At 42.6% G+C, this 19,739-nt stretch overlaps 1 protein-coding gene and 1 long non-coding RNA gene across 3 annotated transcripts in view; one reads left to right on the top strand and one right to left on the bottom strand.

Annotated features, from left to right (window-relative positions):
• LOC136330476 (uncharacterized) overlaps positions 1–7,594 on the bottom strand; it is a 57,935-nt gene extending 50,341 nt beyond the window's left edge. Inside the window, exon 1 of one of the 2 annotated variants that reach the window (XR_010730312.1) lies at positions 7,292–7,594. This is a non-coding gene — a long non-coding RNA (uncharacterized lncRNA). The remainder of the gene's footprint in view (positions 1–7,291) is intronic. The other variant, XR_010730313.1, reaches the window with a different exon arrangement.
• The window catches only part of TGFA (transforming growth factor alpha), a 102,982-nt gene continuing 90,211 nt past the window's right edge, over positions 6,969–19,739 (top strand). Inside the window, exon 1 of the mRNA XM_066267340.1 lies at positions 6,969–7,323. Coding sequence (XP_066123437.1) covers positions 7,284–7,323 — 40 coding nt within the window. The 5' untranslated portion in view covers positions 6,969–7,283. The remainder of the gene's footprint in view (positions 7,324–19,739) is intronic.

Here is a 19,739-nt window from a genome sequence, read left to right as displayed (position 1 = left end):
TCTGTTTCTATCTACTGTCTCTTATCCTCAAGAAATATAGATGTATTCTATTTTACTTCAATTACTAGTTATATTTAAATTTTCAAAATAATTTTTATATCTATCAAAGAAAAGAATTTTAAGTAACTATTAATTCTTTTTAATTAAAGATGACAAAGCAAGCAACTTTTTCTTTCCCTTCTCCTATGCCATCCTGTCCTCCCAGTTTCTATAACAATAATCTGGGTTTTTAGATTCAGATTATTATTATGATTGAATCCCAGCTCCTAATTCCTGTATTTATGCTTTCTTTCAAGAATTATCTTAATATCCAACCATCCCTTCTGCCTCACATTATCAGAATACCTGACTAACAGTGGCTCAGACGTTAAGGACATTTAATTATACCACATATATAAAAGGGCGAGTAAAAGGAGGTGGGTCCAGGGTTGGTTCAGCAGCTCTTCAATATGCTTCAGGGTCCTCACTGGGCATCTCTCAGATTCTTTTGGCCTTTTCATGGTCACAAGATGGATGCCACACTCCAGATATTTCATCCTTAGGCAACCATCTTCAAGGCAGGAAGAAAAGTCAAGCTACCTCACTTCCTATCTTTATCAAAAAGCAAGTTCTTCCCCAAGAAGTCTAACAGGAGACTTTCCCTGGCAGTTCATTGGCCAGAACTTAATCACATGCCCAGCCCTAGGCCAATCATCACCAAGACAAGAAATTGTCTTGCTTTATCTTCTGGGTCAGGGCATGTTGTCAGTCACACAAAATTGGCATTCTGTTAGTAGCAAGAAAAGGACATTTTCATCCAACTGGCATCCAACGAGTGCCAAAATATATAAAAAATCAGGAGTAAGCAGTTAAATTTTACTGCTTTTATTAATTCACTGACATTTCTTTTATGCTATTTCTTTTACATTATTGAATTTATTTGCTTGGCTGGAATATTTTCTGTGGAGTCTTTTTTCAGTTGGGGTGGTACATGTATTGCTTTCTTTGTAATAGCTGCTTGTCTAAAATAGCTTAATATGAAACAGAATTTTAAGTCATACACCTTTCTCCTCAAAATCACATGGATATTGCCATGTTGTCTTTGGCATTTATGTGACAAATATCAATGTGATATTTTCTCTCACAGGTAACTTGATACTTCTGCTGGAATAGCTCCATGAAGCAGAGAACACCCTACTGGTCCATTGTTGCATCTCTAGTGCCTAACCCAGTGCCTCAAACATAACAAGCTTGTCATGAGCCAGTTGTCTGTGGAGACTCCCAAAAGAGCAGAGTTTTGTCTTCACATTAAAGAATTTTTTGTTCCTACCTGCTCTAACCACATAAAGCTAGCTAGGAGCTAGTGTGGCAGCCCTCACCATCATGGCCCCTTGGCATGATCTGTCTATATCAAATGTGAGTACCCCATGGGGTTTCTCTCCTGTGTGTATCCAGTACCTGGGCACTTCCTGGATGCTTTGAGAAGATGGACATTTGCCCTTCCTGGCTTTCTTGTCATTTTTGTCTACAGCCCTTGTCACAACCAAACTTGGATTTGATGGGAAGGGGGGGGGGTCCCATCACAAATTTTTTTTTTCTGTGAGGTGAAGGGTTGTCTAACTCTTCTCTCAAACTGGTCGTATCTGCATCAAGTTGCACAGAAATTCCTTAAAATGTCTGGTATGTGGGTGGAATTTTTCCCCCCTGTTTTCAACAGTAACAGATCTTCCCCTCTTATTATTTTATTTTTATTTTTGGCTGTTTCAATGGGGCTTTGGAAGAAAGGCAGGATGGGAAGTTCAGTGCACTGGTCTGAATGTCTGTCACAGAATGGAAGTTTTCCTCCCACTTTTCATAGACCTTTAGACAAAGTCCTCTTCCCCTTACAGACCTCTGAAATCTGCAACCTCCTCCTCTCACCACTATCCCGCCTGTGGGGGAACAAGAGCATTTTCTCCTCTGTCAGCTCTATGGTCCTTTCTGGGGTCCCTATTAAAACTGTTTTGGATATCCTAGTTTTGTCTTTGTCTTATAACTTATCTCTCATAATTTTTTTTCCCTTTTCCTCCGAGTTGGGGAGTATTTTGAGTATATCAGACTGATTGACTCATCACTGAAAAAAAATTATTAAGCCTCCTCTGCAGTTTTCAACTTTCTTTTATTTCTCCTTCCTCAATTCTTTATATTTTTCTTTTCTTGTCCATCCTTTGCTTTGCTCAATCATCACTACCCTGTTTCCAACAACATCATTAGTTTTACTTGCCTAAGGATTTCTAGGCATTTGATTTGGGTCTTTCCCTTGGAACTCCTGAGAAATTTGGTGGGCAATCTTCTCAGCCTTCAGAATGGTGTGGCCCTATGGTTGAGGCTGCCAGTAGGCCAGCAGCAAAGACAGTAAGGACATAATTGAATGCACAGCTCTTCCTCCTCCAAATGTTCTTACTGGAAAGGTTTGACATGAGCTGTGCTGAATCTTCTGGGTACCTCTACTGCATCCAGTCATCTAGACAGTTCACAAGCTATATGAGAAGATAATATTTCCAGTTGCAGCAACCATCTGGTAAGGCCAAGTCCTAAGAGACTCGATCTAGTGCCTGGACATCTTAGAGCTGCTTGGACCATGACACCATCAACCTCCAGACCTTAATATTGGGCTTTAGAGCCATCCTGTGATACCCTTGAGAAGGAAGGATTCAAGCTTAATACACAACTTCAATGTGCATTCCCAAGACAGATCCAAGCGCTGGGGGTGGAAGGTGCTAAGCAGAAGATCATACCCGTCTTTGGACAACTATGGCCATGAATATCACCCCAGTAGCTGAGGACAAAGCAAATGCTTTTTACAGCTTCTTACCCCACCCATTAGGCTGGTAATGAAAACTGTAAAATAAACTAACCATAGTTTCCTATTTTTCTTTCAGCTAGAGATAAGGAATACACTAATACAGGGGTCCCCAAACTTTTTTCACAGGGGGCCAGTTCACTGTGCCTCAGACCGTTGGAGGGCCAGACTATAAAAAAAACTATGAAAAAATCCCTATGCACACTGCACATATCTTATTTTAAAGTAAAAAGACAAAACTGAAATAAATACAATATTTAAAATAAAGAACAAGTAAATTTAAATCAACAAACTGACCAGTATTTCAATGGGAACTATGCTCCTCTCACTGACCACCAATGAAAGAGGTGCCCCTTCCAGAAGTGCGGCGGGGGCCGGATAAATGGCCTCAGGGGGCCGCATACGGCCCACGGGGGCCGTAGTTTGGGGACCCCTGCACTAATAGCTAAGTCTTCTCAGGGCTTCAATATTTGGACAATACCTTACTTTGAATTAGATTTCTTTTCTAAACTTCTTAACACATTGAAATCTTTTCACTCTGCCTAAATACAGTTTTCTAGAGTCCTTTATAAAACCTCTCTCTCACACACTCACTCTCTCATACACAGATGACATCTGACTTTTGCCCTCCTGCTATTCCAGAAACCCTTTCCTGTTTTCCCTCTCAGCCCCCTTGTCTGCTGCTGCCACCCAGAAAGGTCCTGTAGCCCCCTGGTCATTGCTCTGGTCATTGCTCTCTGTGAGGCTTGTCTGCAGGAATTGTAATTCCTTCAGTGCTGTGGCCCATGGCTGTGCTTCCTCCCTAAGAATATCTAGGCTGTTGACTCACTGTCTTGGGTAGTTGCCGATCTGAACAGTGCCGGCTTGAATCACTCAATGAAGACTCTGGTGTGGGTTGCCCACAATCACTTCCAGAGATAAATCAGGATAGAGAGAGAGGCTGATTACAGTGAAGAAGAGAAGTCTTTAAATACTCTGTAATAAGAATGTAGAAGAAAGGAAAGGGGAAACTGACAGTGGGGTTTCAACCACCTCTGAGTAGAACATAACATAGTTCTTTTGTGTTTGCACAGGGAGGAGGAGCTGTGATTGGCTTTTACAGCAGGGGTTCACCTTGAGCTCAGGGCAGCTGAAGCAAGTGCATGCAAAGGCAGCCCAAGTGGGTTCCTAGTGAAAAGGCCACCATTCATTAGGTTCCACACAGAAATAGGACCTTCAGTGGCCAAGTGAGACAGTGCCTGTAGCTGGAGGAATGCACCTGCGTGTCTACATAGCTTCTAGGGCTATGACTGGAATTTCACTCAGCTCGAAGAGCAATGCATTCTATACTGACAAAATATAAATGCATAATACCACCCTTTAGGGAAGAATGATTTCTTGCTCTAAATCACATTCTGTAATCCCCCCTCCCACTCCTGTTACAGCACAGACTGAGAAACAAATTCATAGCTCCTGACTTAGCTGTGAAACTCCCCCTGTAGGAAGGTGTGTTTGTGTGCATGCACAGACATATGTGCATATGCACCAGCAAAGTTCTGAGATGGAAATGATAAAATAAAGATAATGGTAGGAAATTGAGAGAAGTAGAAAGTATGGCCACTGAGGGAGTTTTCCTTTAAGTCATAGTTAGATTTGTTGGTATCAAATACTGTGCTAAGCATGTGAAAGAAGAAAGAAAGAAAGAAAGAAAGAGAGAGAGAGAGAGAGAGAGAGAAAGAAGAAAAAAGGAAGGAGGGAAGGAGGGAGGGAAGGAGGGAGGAAAGGAGGGAGGGAGGGAGGAAGGGAGGGAAAGGAAAGGAAAAAAGGAAGGAAGGAAGGAAGGAAGGAAGGAAGGAAGGAAGGAAGGAAGGAAGGAAGGAAGAAATCTTGCAGTTAGTCCTCACAGCAATCCAGTGAGTTCAGTACTAACTATTCTTATTAAAATGTGGAACTGAGGCAGCATAGCACAGAAACGAACACACGGGCCTTGAAACCAGCTAGTTTTGCTTTCAAAATTGAGCTCTGCCACTTGCTGGTTTTGTAACTCTGGCTAAGTTACTAAATTCTCTAGGCTTCAATTGCTTTTTATATTAAAGGGATATGGAATTTATCTCATAAGTTTGTTTGTAAGGATTAAATGAGACACACAAAGGTGCCAAAGGTGGAGTATTAACATTTTAGGATATTAAATATCCTCCTAGTTCTGGAAATAAATGTTCTTTTTTTTTTTCAGTTTACAGTTCAGTTTACAACAGATGTTATAGGAAACATTCTGAAAACCCAACCCTTGATTACCTGTTTGGCTTGAATAAATTGGAAGGTTTATAAAACTATTGATATGGACTGCTCTTGAAAATGTTGGGGGAGAGTCAACAAATTCCAAGCATTAGAATGTACTTTGAATTGAATACTCTTTAGTTTATAAGATGGTAAATTATCTCTTATTTTTCCGTCTTGACGGGATGTGCTCATTGGCTTGGTTCTACTGCCGCATCTCTCCACCCACCCCCTGCAACCACAACTTCGTGTGTAAGCAGAGGAGAGAGAATCTGACAGTCACCAGCTTAGTCAGCCCGTCCTCAGCCACTGTGAACTTGATGTGCGTGTCTCAGCAAGAAACAAGGTGACAGGTTCCACTGTCCAGTCCTGGTGATGGTGGTGGGGGTGGGGGTACTGGAGAACAGAGGAAGCTGAAGAACTCTTGATTTCTTCCCTCCTGTAGCCAAGGCAAGCTCGTGTAGGAAGGAGACAGATGAGCCACCAGAACAAGTCAAGATTGCTCTGAAGGAGGTGAACATGGATGTTTGAAGGGGGTCAGGAACCACTTACTGAAGAAAGTGTGCATGTGCCCTGTACATGCATGGGTGCAGACACAGGCACCCTAGGACTACTATGAACTCTCATCATGGATCATTAAGGGTTGAGACAACAGCCAAGTATCCTTCAACAAATACATTGAAAGAAATGGTTTCTCAAAGTAAATTTACACTGTTTTAAAAATCCCTTTCCACACTGGTGTTTCCTGTCCAAATGTTGATGCCAATGGCTTGGTGCTTCATTTTTGAAACTAGGCCTCTCAGCTTATATGAAACAATCTTAGCAAAAGTTAACCCTGAGAATCCAATCCTTGGGCCAAGAAAACAGCAGATTTCCCCCCACACCCACCCACCAGGGAGAAGGGGTCTACCCAGAGCAGCTAGGCTAGAGGGGTTAAGAAAAGAGAATTAGTCCCTGAGTACCAGGCATCCAGAGAATACCACTGATCACTGCCTGCCATAGGGCATACTGTACCCTATCAACAGTCCCAAGAAACCTATGGATAGCCCCTAAGGAACCTATGGTTCTTCCATTCTCTGCCCAGAATGTCTTCCCTCTGTCCCCTCCACTTCCCCAAATTCTAGCATCAAGGGCCAGTGCAAGGCCACAAATCTTGAAAGGGCCACCCAGTGCATAGACCCTTCTCTCAGGGAGCACTTATCACAGCATGCTACCCAGCTCCTGACCTCAGCTGCCTGTATTGGGGTGGGCTGGGGGTAGTGGTAATCAGGTGCCCTATAAACAGAGACCCGTCGATATTATCAGTCCCAGGCAACATGGACGAAGACCGGCTGACCTTAACAGTGTGCTTGCCTGTGAACGTGGGGAGCTATGCTCTGGCAGCAAGTGTCCCTAGAGTTAAGTATGTTTTGCTGGGATGGGGGCGCATGTGAGCAACCTTGTCTAACAATTATCTGCTTGATTCTAGGGAACACGTTCCTTAGGCCAATTCTTGGCAGGTGACCAACGAAGCTCACAGGTCAGGTCGCATTCAGGGCCCAAGGCCGTGTCCCAAATCCTTTGCTCAGGTGACCCCTGCAGTGGCAATGGGCATAGGTGATCCCTGCCGGGCGGCTCTGCTCTGCCACCTAGAGCTTAGAAGCTGCCACTGCGCCTGGGGACGCTCCGGCTCCAGCTACCGCTCCGCAGCAGGCAGCGACCTTTGGCGCGGGTCCGGGACCCACTGAGCTACTAGTCTGAGGTGGTGTCTGAAGTCAGACGCTTCCTGCCTTTCCTTGGCCTGGGTGCCAGGCTCCTGCCGCGGGGCTCCGAGTCCCCTATCGCCCCGCCCCACCGCCCGCGCCCTTCTTGGTGCGCGCAACGTCTCCGCCCCCAGCCCCAAACCCCCACCTTCTGTGCCCTTAGGGGGGCACCCCCCATTGGGGCGGGAGGGTGGTCCCCCATGCTCTGTCGCCGAGTGGCGGAGAGGTGACGGTAACCGCCTTCCCATTTCCGCCTAGCCGGCAGTGCAGTAGGGTGAGGGCAGCCGAAGCGCTGGGGCCAGCTGAGCTCTTCTCGGTCCTCCCTCCTCCCGCCCGCGCGGGGGCTGGCCTTTTCTTGCCAGCGCCTTTTCCCCCCTGCACCGCAGCGCCGCTTCGCCACTCGGGCACCGCAGGTAGGGCAGGAGGCTGGAGCGCCTGCTGCCCGCCGCCCGCACGCCCGTAAAATGGTCACCTCGGCTGGACAGCTCGCCCTGTTCGTGCTGGGTACGTACGCTGCCGGCCGCGCGTCCTCTGCCTTCAGCGACACCCTCTTTCTCCCGGCTCCTTCATTTCTTTTTCCCGGGGGTTTTCTGTGCCCGCCTAGAAAAGTGGAGCGAGGTTAATGCTTTTCAAGGGTTGGAGGCTGAGAGACAAGGGGAGTCAATAGGGCTTCTTAGGGATTTGGAGAGCCCATTCCAGAGAGGGGGACATCGAACACGCAGGGTTTCCCCGCAAAGTGGCCGCCTGGCGGGGCGTGAGAACGCCCGCCCGGGAAAGGAAGGTGGTGTGTGCTGGGCTTGAACTTTAATCCGCCGCGTCTGTGTGTGTTCGTATACTTGTCCACACCTACCTGCTTACCTGGCTGCCTCTAAGCCCGCCTTCCCCTGCGTGTAGACTCGCGGAGGGTGGCCAGCGTCCGACCCTCCAGGCAGACCTTGCCTGCTTCTCTTTGGTACCCCTGCCTGTCTCTGAGCCCTAGCAGATGATCAGAGCCAGGAGAGGTGCCTTCAATCTAACTTCCAGAGCTCTTGAGTTTTGGGGTAGATTTTGGATTTTTGTGCGGATTAATTGTTCTTTTAATTAATTTCCCTGGGAGAAGTGGTTTAAGAGTCAACTGAGGGCAGGAGTGAAACCTTAGACGGAGAGTTGCCAATTTCCTTTGAGTTTGTTCTCGGACGGGAACAACGGATGGGGGAAGGGAGGGGAAGTCAAACCCCGCAAGCCCCGGTCAGGTCTGCGGAGCCGGTGAATTTTCAGCGGTGAAGTTCACAGGTCGGTCTCTAAGTGATGAGGGGCGCTGCCCGGTGCACCGCCTGGCGGGCTTTGGACTCTCGGGAACCAGGTCTGTCCAGTGTGAAGAGAGCCCAGGTGTCGTGGCTATTGCCGCAGCTTCTGTGAAATGAAGTGTTCTGTGGCTATCCCCTGAGTTTAACCCTGTAAAGCAAGTTGCTCGCTACATCTGAGTCTGAGAAAAGCTATGGAACCTCTCCCCTCAGAGACGTAGCCTTACCCAGTTCCGTGTATAGTTTCAGAGGGTTCATGGACCCGCCTATAATCCTGCCCATGAAACCCTGGTTAACAACCAAAGCAGAAGGGCAGGCATTCTCTAAGGGAAATACGAATCACTATAGAACGGATGCTCCCAGCTTCATCCTCACCTGAAACTCACCAACAGGTGGCATAATTATGGATGCCCCTCTCCCCCAGCCTTTTCTAAGACCTTTTATTTTTTATTTTTTTGTATTGATGGTTCTTATTTTAGATGTTTTTAAAAGCGATAATACATTACCAATACAATAGAAGCCTCCTATATGCAGTTTTCCTGTTGTAATTTTCTTTGCAAGTTCTAGTAGTAAAAATAATAGCTTGAGCATTTTACTCTGTCAGGCACTGTGCTAAGTGCATTAACTCTTTTACTTTTCACCTGATGAAGAAGGAATTACCCCCATTTTATAGAAAAAGAAAGTTAAGCACATAGAGCCCACAGTGAATCAGTTATTGGGCCCGGATTATTAAAAAGTATGGGGAGAATGTGGCTATGAAAAGTCACCTAACCGTGGTCTCTGTAGTTGTATCTCTCAGGTTTAGGACTTTGCCTTAAAGAAAGATTATGTGGAATACTCTGGAACTTGCTATTAAATTCTGTTGAATTCATAGGATTTCAAGGTGGTCTTAAGTTATTCAGTGAAAATTCGGGGCAAGAAATGATAAAGGTAAACAAATTTCAGAAAGCCCTTTGAAAGTTTTCTACCCCATCATAGTGTAATTGCCCAGGAAGACTGCATTCATTCATCATCTGATTTGTCTTTTTTGCCTAAAACGTCAACTTGACCTTTGTTTCCTTCCTTAAGATAAAGATGTATAAGCTTAAAAGATGGATTAAAATGTAAAAGCTGGTCCTGGCCGGTTGGCTCAGTGGTGGAGCGTCGGCCTGGCGTGCAGGAGTCCCAGGTTCAATTCCGGGCCAGGGCACACAGGAGAAGCGCCCATCTGCTTCTCCACCCCTCCCCCTCTCCTTCCTCTCTGTCTCTCTCTTCCCCTCCCACAGCCAAGGCTCCATTGGAGCAAAGTTTGCCCGGGCGCTGAGGATGGCTCTGTGGCCTCTGCCTCAGGCGCTAGAATTGCTCTGATTATGGCAGAGCAACGCCCCGGATGGGAAAAGCATCGCCCCCTGGTGGGCATGCTGGGTGGATCTTGGTCCGGCACATGCTGGAATCTGTCTGACTGCCTCCCTGTTTCCAACTTCAGAAAAATACAAAGGAAAAAAAATAAATAAAATAAAATAAATGTAAAAGCTGGCTCATATAATTCCAAAATGTGAACAGCTGGTGGATTTTAAAAAATCAAGGAAAAAGAAGGCAGAAGTAATTTATACCAGTGGGGATTCCTTTTTCTTTATATTTCTTTTTTTTTTAAAAAAAGTGTTCAGGCGCTGGCCGGTTGGCTCAGCGGTAGAGCGTTGGCCTGGCGTGCGGGGGACCCGGTTCGATTCCCGGCCAGGGCACATAGGAGAAGCGCCCATTTGCTTCTCCACCCCCACCCCCTCCTTCCTCTCTGTCTCTCTCTTCCCCTCCCGCAGCCAAGGCTCCATTGGAGCAAAGATGGCCTGGGCGCTGGGGATGGCTCCTTGGCCTCTGCCCCAGGCGCTAAAGTGGCTCTGGTCGAGGCAGAGCGACGCCCCAGAGGGGCAGAGCATCGCCCCCTGGTGGGCAGAGCATAGCCCCTGGTGGGCGTGCCAGGTGGATCCCGGTTGGGCGCATGCGGGAGTCTGTCTGACTGTCTCTCCCCGTTTCCAGCTTCAGAAAAATACAAAAAAAAAAAAAAAAAAAAGTGTTCACCAGAAATTCTGCCTCCCATCTCACTTTCTGCTAAATTACTAAATACTCATCAGTATCACATGCATCTTTAATTTGCATATTTCCTCCAGAGCTGCTTTCCTCTCTAATTTTCTTAAGGTAGTTGAAGGCAGTTCCAGGCAAATCAGCCAGTGTTCCATCGTTAACCAAGATCTAGAAAATCAGGATCTCTCCCGTCTCTCCCCATCTCATGGGGACACTCTGAGAAGAACCAGTTAGTGTTCCTGATTACTTAGAGCCTGAGCACTGATTGATGTTTTGGCAGAGAGAGTGTGGAGACTGTTGATTAAATGGCAACATTGGAAAAGTAATCCAGGTTGCTGTGGTGGCTGCCCTCCCATGTCAGGTTTCCGTCACTGGCAAAGCAAACCTCACAGGGGCTTGGCACTTCCAGTCCCACATCCTCCTTTGTGTCCAGAGAGCAAGATGTGTAATCTCGGGCAAGTCACCTCGCTTCTCTGTGCCTTGCTCTCCCCATCTGTAAAATGGTGATATTAATAGGGTTGGTGGACGTACTTAATGAACATAGAATGGTGCCTGGCATGTAATAAGAGCTTAATTAATCTTAGTGCCATCAAGTTATGGTTGTTAAATGAACTCCATAGAATTTCATTACAGGTTATGTCAGTTCTATAATTGAGAGAGTATCTTTTTTTTTTTTTTAATAAATTTTTATTAATGGTAATGGGATGACATTAATAAATCAGGGTACATATATTCAAAGAAAACATGTCTAGGTTATTTTGTCATCAAATTATTTTGCAAACCCCTCGCCCAAAGTCAGATTGTCCTCCGTCACCCTCTATCTAGTTCTCTGTGCCCCTCCCCCTCCCCCTAACTCTCTCCCTCCCTCCCTCCCATGTCCTCCCTCCCCCCCCACCATGGGTAACCACCACACTCTTGTCCATGTCTCTTAGTAATTGAGAGAGTATCTTATTTGTCTCATCTTCCTGATCCTCATCCCTCTTACGCCAGAAAACTGCCACCCAACTTAAAAACCTACCTAATAATTTTGGTGATTATCATTTTTTAAAAGATTTTATTTATTCATTTCAGAGAAGAGGGGGCGGGTAGAAACATGAAGCATCAATTCTCATATGTGCCTTGACCAGGCAAGCCCAGGGTTTCGAACTGGCGACCTCATTGTTCCAGGTTGATGCTTTATCCACTGTGCCACAACAGGTCAGGCTGGTGAATATCATTTGACTGATAAATTCAAGCAAGTTTGGGAATTCTTTTGGCCATTGTGAATTCTTTAATTTTGATTTAAAATATTTGTATTTCCTCCTTAACATTTAATGGTCAGTTGTTTACTGAATTCAGCACTGACTGCCAGTTTTCTCATCTGAAAAGTGGCAATAAAACTGTGCCCACCTCACCTGTTGTTATAAGGAGTGAATGAAATGGAAATATGGAAGCTGCTTATAAGTTATAAAAATAAAGGATTATACACAAAATGAAATTGATTTTATAATCCAGAAATAGACATTATTATTTTTCTGGCAGCTCCCAGGAATAGGACTGGATGTAGACCTAAAGGACATCCTAGGATGCGAAATGTCATTAAGGACGTGTAGAGATGAAAAAAGGTCAGCTTCCTTGTGGATTTGGGACTGAGACCAGTAGGAGACATGAAATAAGACATTTCTCATCACATGGAAATTATGTCTTTCAGTGTAGACAGTGAGGGTTGGCCTGGGACACATGTTTTCCTTATTGGGCAGCCAGAAGGGAAAGTTCACTTAGATTAGAACATGGGCTCTAAAGGTGTGTATGGAAGCCTTAGAGGCTGAGTTTCCCATATTTGCTTTTCCAAAATTTGGTTTCCTCAAGATTTTTCTGTAATGCTCAGTGTCCCTTGCAAAGGGACCTTTCTTGTAGGAGTAAATGATGCTTCATGTTACTATGGTAACAACAAAAAATAGATGACTTTTTCCATTAGCCCTATCTCTAAGAGCCCTTTGAAAGCATGTTTGACCAGGATCTTACTCTTTGGGCTGTGCACTAAAAGGTATGGGCAGTGGGAAATGGAGGTTGGGTCAACCAGAATGGGAATTGCCTGACACAATGAATTGAGCATTTTGTGCTTGGTTTCACACGCAAACCTCTGTAGTATCTTCCACAGCGGTGCCCTCAAATCACAAACACCTAGAGTGTTTGGTAAACCAGATTGCCAGGCAGGAAGTGACAGAGTTTCCATGTCTAACAGGTTCCCAAGTGTGGCTTATGCTGCTGGTGGGGAGGACAGGATAGGGACACTTGAAGAACCACTACTCTTCAGTCAGTTGCTGTTAGGGAAGATTCTGGCTTCACAAATTGCATTTTATCTAAAAGTACGTTCTGATGTTTTTAAATGCCACTGTGGGTTTACGAGCCATTATTAAAGGTGCTTTTACAACCTGTCTTGTTGACCACGACAGAGTGAGAACTCTTGCTGAGACGTCTTAATTGTTCTAAGTGTTCTTGTACTTTACCCAGGGAAAACGGGATGATCTCATGTTATTAGACTTAAGCTGAATGTTAATTACATTACTTTTTTTCTTTTTGGATTGCCAAAACTGACCGTTGCTTTGCTGCCATGTCAAATATTTTTAATCACCTCATTTTAAAGTATAAACTTAATTTTATGCTAAAGGCTATTGTGTTGCATCTAGATAGAAAATTGGGGTACTTTTATGGTGAATTTTGATTTTGTTTTGCCTTTTCCCCCTATGAAAGGTGAAGTATAAAAATCTTTCAGAGGCCTGACCAGGCAATGGTGCAATGGATAGAGCATCAGACTGGGATGCCGAGAACCCAGGTTCGAGACCCCAAGGTCACCAGCTTGAGCACAGGCTCATCTGGTTTGAGCAAAAAGCTCACCAGCTTGGACTCAAGGTCACTGGCTTGAGCAAGGGGTTACTCGGTCTGCTGAAGGCCCGCGGTCAAGGCACATATGAGAAAGCAATCAATGAACAACTAAGGTGTCGCAATACACAATGAAAAACTAATGATTGATGCTTCTCATCTCTCTGTTCCTGTCTGTCTGTCCCTGTCTATCCCTCTCTCTGACTCTCTTTCTGTCTCTGTAAAAAAAAAAAAAAATCTTTCAGAGGAAAGCCTGAAATCTAGACTATTAGAACCATCTCATAGGAACTCTCACATCAGGTACAAAAGCACATTCCCTTTTGACCAACTCTAAAAATCTGGATAAATTCTTTTGAAACATTATGAATTGTTTGTGTAGAATATGATATATCATTACCTGAGCTTAGAAAAAGTTGGAAGTTTATTGAAGTGGAATTTCATATATATGCTAGTGCTTTTTTTTAAATCATGGAAACAATTTTCTTTCACGTAGAATCTCTCCCCTTGTCAAGTGAACTCTATGCTCAGTACCTTTGCCTTTAATTTTTCATTGTTCCCTTACATTGAAAAGCTTTCTATTTTCCCCACCTCCTTCTTCTTTCTTGTACTCTTCAGGTACTTATAGGTGGTTAGGGCTTCCTCTAGAAGGGACATAAGGCCTTCAAGTACCTCAGTTGGTTAGAGCCCCATCGTGATGTGCTGAGGTTGTGGGTTCAATCCCCACTCAAGGACATACAAGAATCAACCAGTGACAGCATGAATGAGTGAAACAACAAATCAGTGTTTCTCTCTCTCTCTCTCCCTCTCCTTTCCTCTCTAAAATTAATAATAAGAAAAAAGGGATGTACACATAACTCCTTTGTGTAACAAGCTTGTACATACAAATTAATGGGATTCCAGTCTGCTATTATTCTGTTGTTTGTTTGTTTGTTTTAATCTTTGAATATGTTAATGCTTCTGGTCGGGGACCTCAGCAGCAGAGTTCTGGCCCGTGGTGTCCTGCCGTGGACTTACATTGGTTAGTGCTTGCCCTCTTCTTTCTACGTGTTTGAGGGCTGCTTGTGTGTGTGTGTGTGTGTGTGTGTGTGTGTGTGTGTGTGTGTGTGTGTGGCAGAGACAGAGAGAGTCAGAGAGAGGGACAGATAGGGACAGACAGACAGGAAGGGAGAGAAATGAGAAATATCAATTCTTCGTTGCGGCTCCTTAGTTGTTCGTTGATTGATTTCTCATATGTGCCTTGACCACAGGCCTTCAGCAGACAGAGTGACCCCTTGCTCGAGCCAGGGACCTTGGGCTCAAGCTGGTGAGCCTCGCTCAAACCAAATGAGCCCGCGCTCAAGCTGGCGACCTCGGGGTCTCGAACCTGGGTCCTCCACATTCCAGTTCGACACTCTACTGCGCCACCTTATTACTTTAAGAACAACAGATTTTAAAAGGCAGTAGATATCCTTGTATTTGTCTTGACCTACTGACCATGTTTGTAGCATTTAACAGTTAAGTATGAGGATGTCTTTGTGTTTATATATGTGAGTTTGTATTTATATATACATATATATGTGAATATGTATTTATATGTGTGTATATATGCATATAAACTTTATCATGTTAATAAAATACACTTTTCTTCATAACTTACTTTAAAATTTGGCATTTTGCTTTTTGTTGGTGTTTTTTAAAACAGGGGAGATAATACGAGTTGTCTTTTTTATTCCAAATGTTTTGAGGACTTTTATTGACTCAATTATGTTAAAGCCATTCTTAAATTCCTGGCATGAACCCTTTGCAGCCATGTGCTGTTATTCTCTGTGTGCACTGCTAGCTTTTATCTGTTTGAAATGTTTGGGGGCTCTTTTTCTATTTTAGGTTTTGATATCAGCATTATGTCAGCTTTATAAAATAAATTTTAAAAACATTTTATCTGTTTTATGCTATGGAATAATTGAAATATCATAGAAATCAGTGGTTCTGTAAAGGCTTGAAAGAAATTGCTTATGAAGCTTCTGAGCCTGGTCCCTTTTTAGTGGTCCATTCAAGTGTTCTGCCTCTTGAGTCATTTTGGTCATTGTTTTCCTCACAATCTATTCAATTCAGATTTCTACATTTTTACCCCAGATTTACAAATTATCTTTTAATTTAAAGTTTTTCATTTGCATATGTGGCCCCAGTTAGTGAGACTTTACTAAATAGGAAACAAAGTAAGCACATAGGCCCCCAAAATAAAATATATTTATAGGTTTGTTTTTCTTAGCAATAATATTTTGGGGGAAACCCTTCTTTGTAATCATTAAACCAAATTTAAGTGAAAGGTTCATATTTAATAATTTTCCCAGGAGCCCAAATAAATAACTAGTTTATCACAGTGGATAAGCATTGTCCTGGAATGCTGAGGTCGCCGGTTTGAAGCCCTGAGCTTGCCTGGTCAAGGCACATATGACAAGCAACTAATGAACAACTAAAGTGAAGCAACTATGAATTGATACTTCCTGCTCCCCTTTCTCTCTGATCCCGGTGTAAAATTATTAAATAAAATCTTTTTTAAAAAATAACATTTATTTACATAATTGCATGTGCCAAAGTTGTTATAGTAATGCCATTTCTGATTTGCATGATGAATGACATTATTATTTCTAGCAGAGCTACTAAGTAGCTTCCTGTTGGTTCCTTATGTGTTCAAATGTTTTAAAACCTCCAAATGTACAATTGTGTCCATTAGGTGCTATAGTAGGTAGCAATTGGAGGAAGAGGACCCATGCTTGTATGGGAGATTTTAGTTGCTGTTTGCTCATTTGCTTTTTGTTTTGTTTTTAAGGTCAATATTTCTAGGTCAAAATATTGGATTCTTACAAAGAGGCCGTATCTTAAGCTTGGGTTCCTTGAGGCCTATGATCTGAGTTTGAATGAGGTCAGTCAGTAAACAATTCTCTTGGGCACTTAGAGGATAGATATACCTTGACTGCTCTTTCGTCATCTCTTGCCAGGTCTGAGGCATTCTCTGTGTAATTAATGTACTTCCAAGAGGTGCAGGAGATTACAGGCTAAATGGTACACGTAATGTGGTGACACAAAAGCAGCCAAAGCTGATAAATGAGAGGTTTGCAATTACATACTCTGCTCCCTCCCTCCACAGGCCTTGGCAACCAACACAAACTCAGGATACTTTTCTTGGTTGAAAGAAACAGCTCAAGGGGGGTGGGGAGTGCTAGAAGAGGGTAAAGGGGAAGTACTGGTGATGGAAGGAGACTTGACTTGGGGTGGCGAACACGCAGTGCAGTGTACAGATGACATAGTACAGAACGGCACACTTGAAATCTATATAATTTTATTAACCAATGTCACCCCAATACATTTTAAAGTTTTTTAATTAAAAATAAAGAAGAAAGAACTCAAGCCCTTCTTCTACCGTGGCAGTGGCTCTGAGGAATGGGTGTATGAACTGCGGAGGGACATAAACTGTTCCCCTTATTTGGCACCAAGCAGATGGAACATCTGGGCTTGAGCACTCCTCACCTTGAGACCGCTCCTGAGTTGTGATTTTTGCATCGGAGGAGCACATCATCGGGCCAGGTTGCATACAGTATACACGCCCCCTGCCAGCAAACTGAAACAATGACAGGTGTTTCTTTGCACATAGCAGACCTTGTTTGGGTGTTATAATTAGGGTTTCAGGGGATGAATCATAGGTCCCTGAACTAGAATGAAGAAAGCAAGCCTGGGGCCTGAGCAGTTTTTAGGGAGGCCAGGTAAACTTAGACATCGCCCAGATGGGGAACCCTTCTGGATCTGGACCCTCTCTGACCCTCATCAACTACAACACTGCCCCCCACCAAAAAAAAGTGCAAAATAAACACATTTCTCATGTTATCCATTGTGCAGGCCACTCAGTGTTTATAGAACATGCACACCCTCTGGTCAGCACCAACCCATGTAGGCTATTCAAGACACACTCCTTCTCTGCCAGCCTTAGCTATATCTGACTATTCTTTTTCCATAATGAAATAGAAATCAGAATCTACAAACAAAAGAATCTAAAAAACACCCCAAGGTTTGACTCATCAGATACATCCTTTTACTAAGTTTAACCAGCAGGCAGGTACCCTACCAGCTCTTGTTCTGTGTATGGATACAGATACTGTTATATTCACTTTCTTCTCTTCAAATCTTCTAGATTATATTTTCAAATCTGCCTTTTACCTGCAGTATATAGGGAAAATATTTCTGTGGCAAAAATATAAATATATCTAATCAGCCTATAACTTTTTAATGACTATGACACATTCCATTATATAACTATACATATTATTGTTTATTTATTCATCCCTTATTGATTGAGATGTAGGTTGTTTTCAAACTTTCAAATATTCAAACCTGAAATGAAAATTCTTGCAGCAAAATTATCACTAGCATCTTTCAATTATCTTCTATGGACTGATCCCCAGAAATGGATTACTAGGTCAAAGGTATACACATTTTCACCTTTTCACATGTTTTGCCAATCTGCCCTTCAGAACAGCTGTACAAATGGATACCTCTGCCACAGATGTGTCATTGCCTGTTTATCAGCAAACTTGCCAATAGTGAAGATTACCATTTTATTGACTTTTCAAACTATGTTGGCAAATAGTATTTCATTGTTTCCATTTGTATTGTATATTTCTTTGGATAAAACAAAAGAGTGGTACCATTTAATGACATTTTTTCTGTTTGAGTATTTAGATTTATTTGCTTGTGACTTGCCTATTTTTGTCCTTAGACCATGTTTTGGGTAGATTATTTTCTTATTGATTTGTAAGTAGTTTTTGAAAAGATACATTGAAAATATTTTCTTTATCTTGCCTTTTACATATATATGTGTTGTATTTGGCTTTACACAAGTATGGTTGTTTGGTTTTTTACTTTAAGAATTTTAAACTGTTCATTAGAAATAGTTTCTACTTTTGCATAATACTTAGTCTTGGAATAGGAAGGCATTTCAGTGACTGTTTGAGTCTCACTTTTCCCTTGTACTTTTATGTTATTACTTTTCAGGTTCAAATGTCAATTCCTTGAAAATGTATTTTGGTGTAAGATGTGAGATTAGAATCTAACTTACTTTTTGTTAAATAATGATCCAGTTACTCTAACCCCATTTGCTGAATAATTTATTCTCTACTCACTGATTTCAAATTCCACTTTTGTTACTTGATACATTCTTAGGAATACTGAGACTATTTGTGGAATTCCTGTTCTGTTCCATTAATAGGAGGTTCGCCCTGTAATGAAGCATTTTTGGGGTTGGGAATGCATCATTGCTCCAAGAAGTTGGGGCAGAATATATTGAGGACTAGGAACGCAGACAATGTATTATGGTATCACTTCACTTCTCCCTCTCATGGCAAGACTTCTATTAGGGCGTGTTAGAGGAAGAAACACTTGTGGTGATAGAAGAAATGAACGTTTACTGTAGTGGCAGAGAGAAGGATTACTTATCATGTTTCCATCCCTGAAGAGGAAAGATGCCTTACCTCATCCTCACCTTGGTCAAAGACAGATGGCCATTGGGTCTTACTGTACTGAAAGACATGGTGAACTCAGTGGTGAGATTCAAATAATTTAACAACTGGTTCTCTGCCCTAAAGACCATTTTAAGTATAAAAAATATATATACCGAAAGGTTATCATTTCATGCATTTAATACTTAAATAAGAACAATAAAAGAGGTACATAAAACTAGACTATGTTATAAGAAAGAGTTTTAAAATATTAATAAACAATATTAAATAAAACTTGACAAAAACGATAAAATTGTTATTTAAGGTGTTTACAGTGACAGCTTGTCACCCCCTAGTTGTTTGGTACTTTTTCTCTATACATTATATGTTTGTTTACTGAAGTAACAAACGTGAGGGAATTAAAAATGTAGTATTTCATTAAAGGCATAATGAGTTTTATAAAATGAATAAATGTTAAAAGCATAGTTCCATAATTTTTTTTTTACCTGTGATGGAATGAACATTACTATGGGCACTTACACTATTGCGCAGATGAGCGTTAAAAAAAGAGTACGGAATGTAAATTTGTGATTTCCACATTGGGCAGCTGCCCAGGCACCCACCTTAGAGAGAACCCTGATTATAAGTGTCATTTTAACAACCAGTTTGCCAAACTTAACAAAAAATTAGGTATCAGTTCTGCCAAACTGGTGCAAACCAGCTGAGTCCTACCACTGGGTGAACTGCCTGTACTCTCCTAGTCTTTCTGGAACTTTGTGCTTTGCAGGATTTGGGGGTCACAAGGCAGGTCTGCAATCCACCATGTGATACTCTGGTTAATGGAGACTGTATATATTCATGTTCCCTTCTCAAATGGGAGTACTGTGGAGTATGCCATAGCATACTTGGAACCACAGACCAAACCTGGCACATCTCCCTGAGACAAGCAATAAATTAAAGAATCTAAAAGGAACTTAGCTGATAAGTCAGAACATTGTTTTCTATATTTAAACATACTCAGACATATTAGTGAATAGAATGGAAGATTGAAATATCAAAATTAACTTTCAGGATGTAAGACCTCAAAAAAAATTAGAGGTTATTTTTTTCCCTTTTGATTGTTTCAGACTGTGTCCCCAGACTCTAAAAGAAATGAGCATAAGTGCCTTCCTTCTCTGCCATTTCAGGGATTTTAATGGAAAGTTTGAGAAATACTGTCCCTTGTGGATGACTAATTTTCAGATACTTA

The sequence above is a fragment of the Saccopteryx bilineata genome, chromosome 3 (genome assembly GCF_036850765.1).
Source record: "Saccopteryx bilineata isolate mSacBil1 chromosome 3, mSacBil1_pri_phased_curated, whole genome shotgun sequence".
NCBI lineage: Eukaryota > Metazoa > Chordata > Mammalia > Chiroptera > Emballonuridae > Saccopteryx > Saccopteryx bilineata.
The sequence above is the reverse complement of the archived record's forward strand: the minus strand, read 5'-3'. Positions and strand labels throughout refer to the sequence as shown.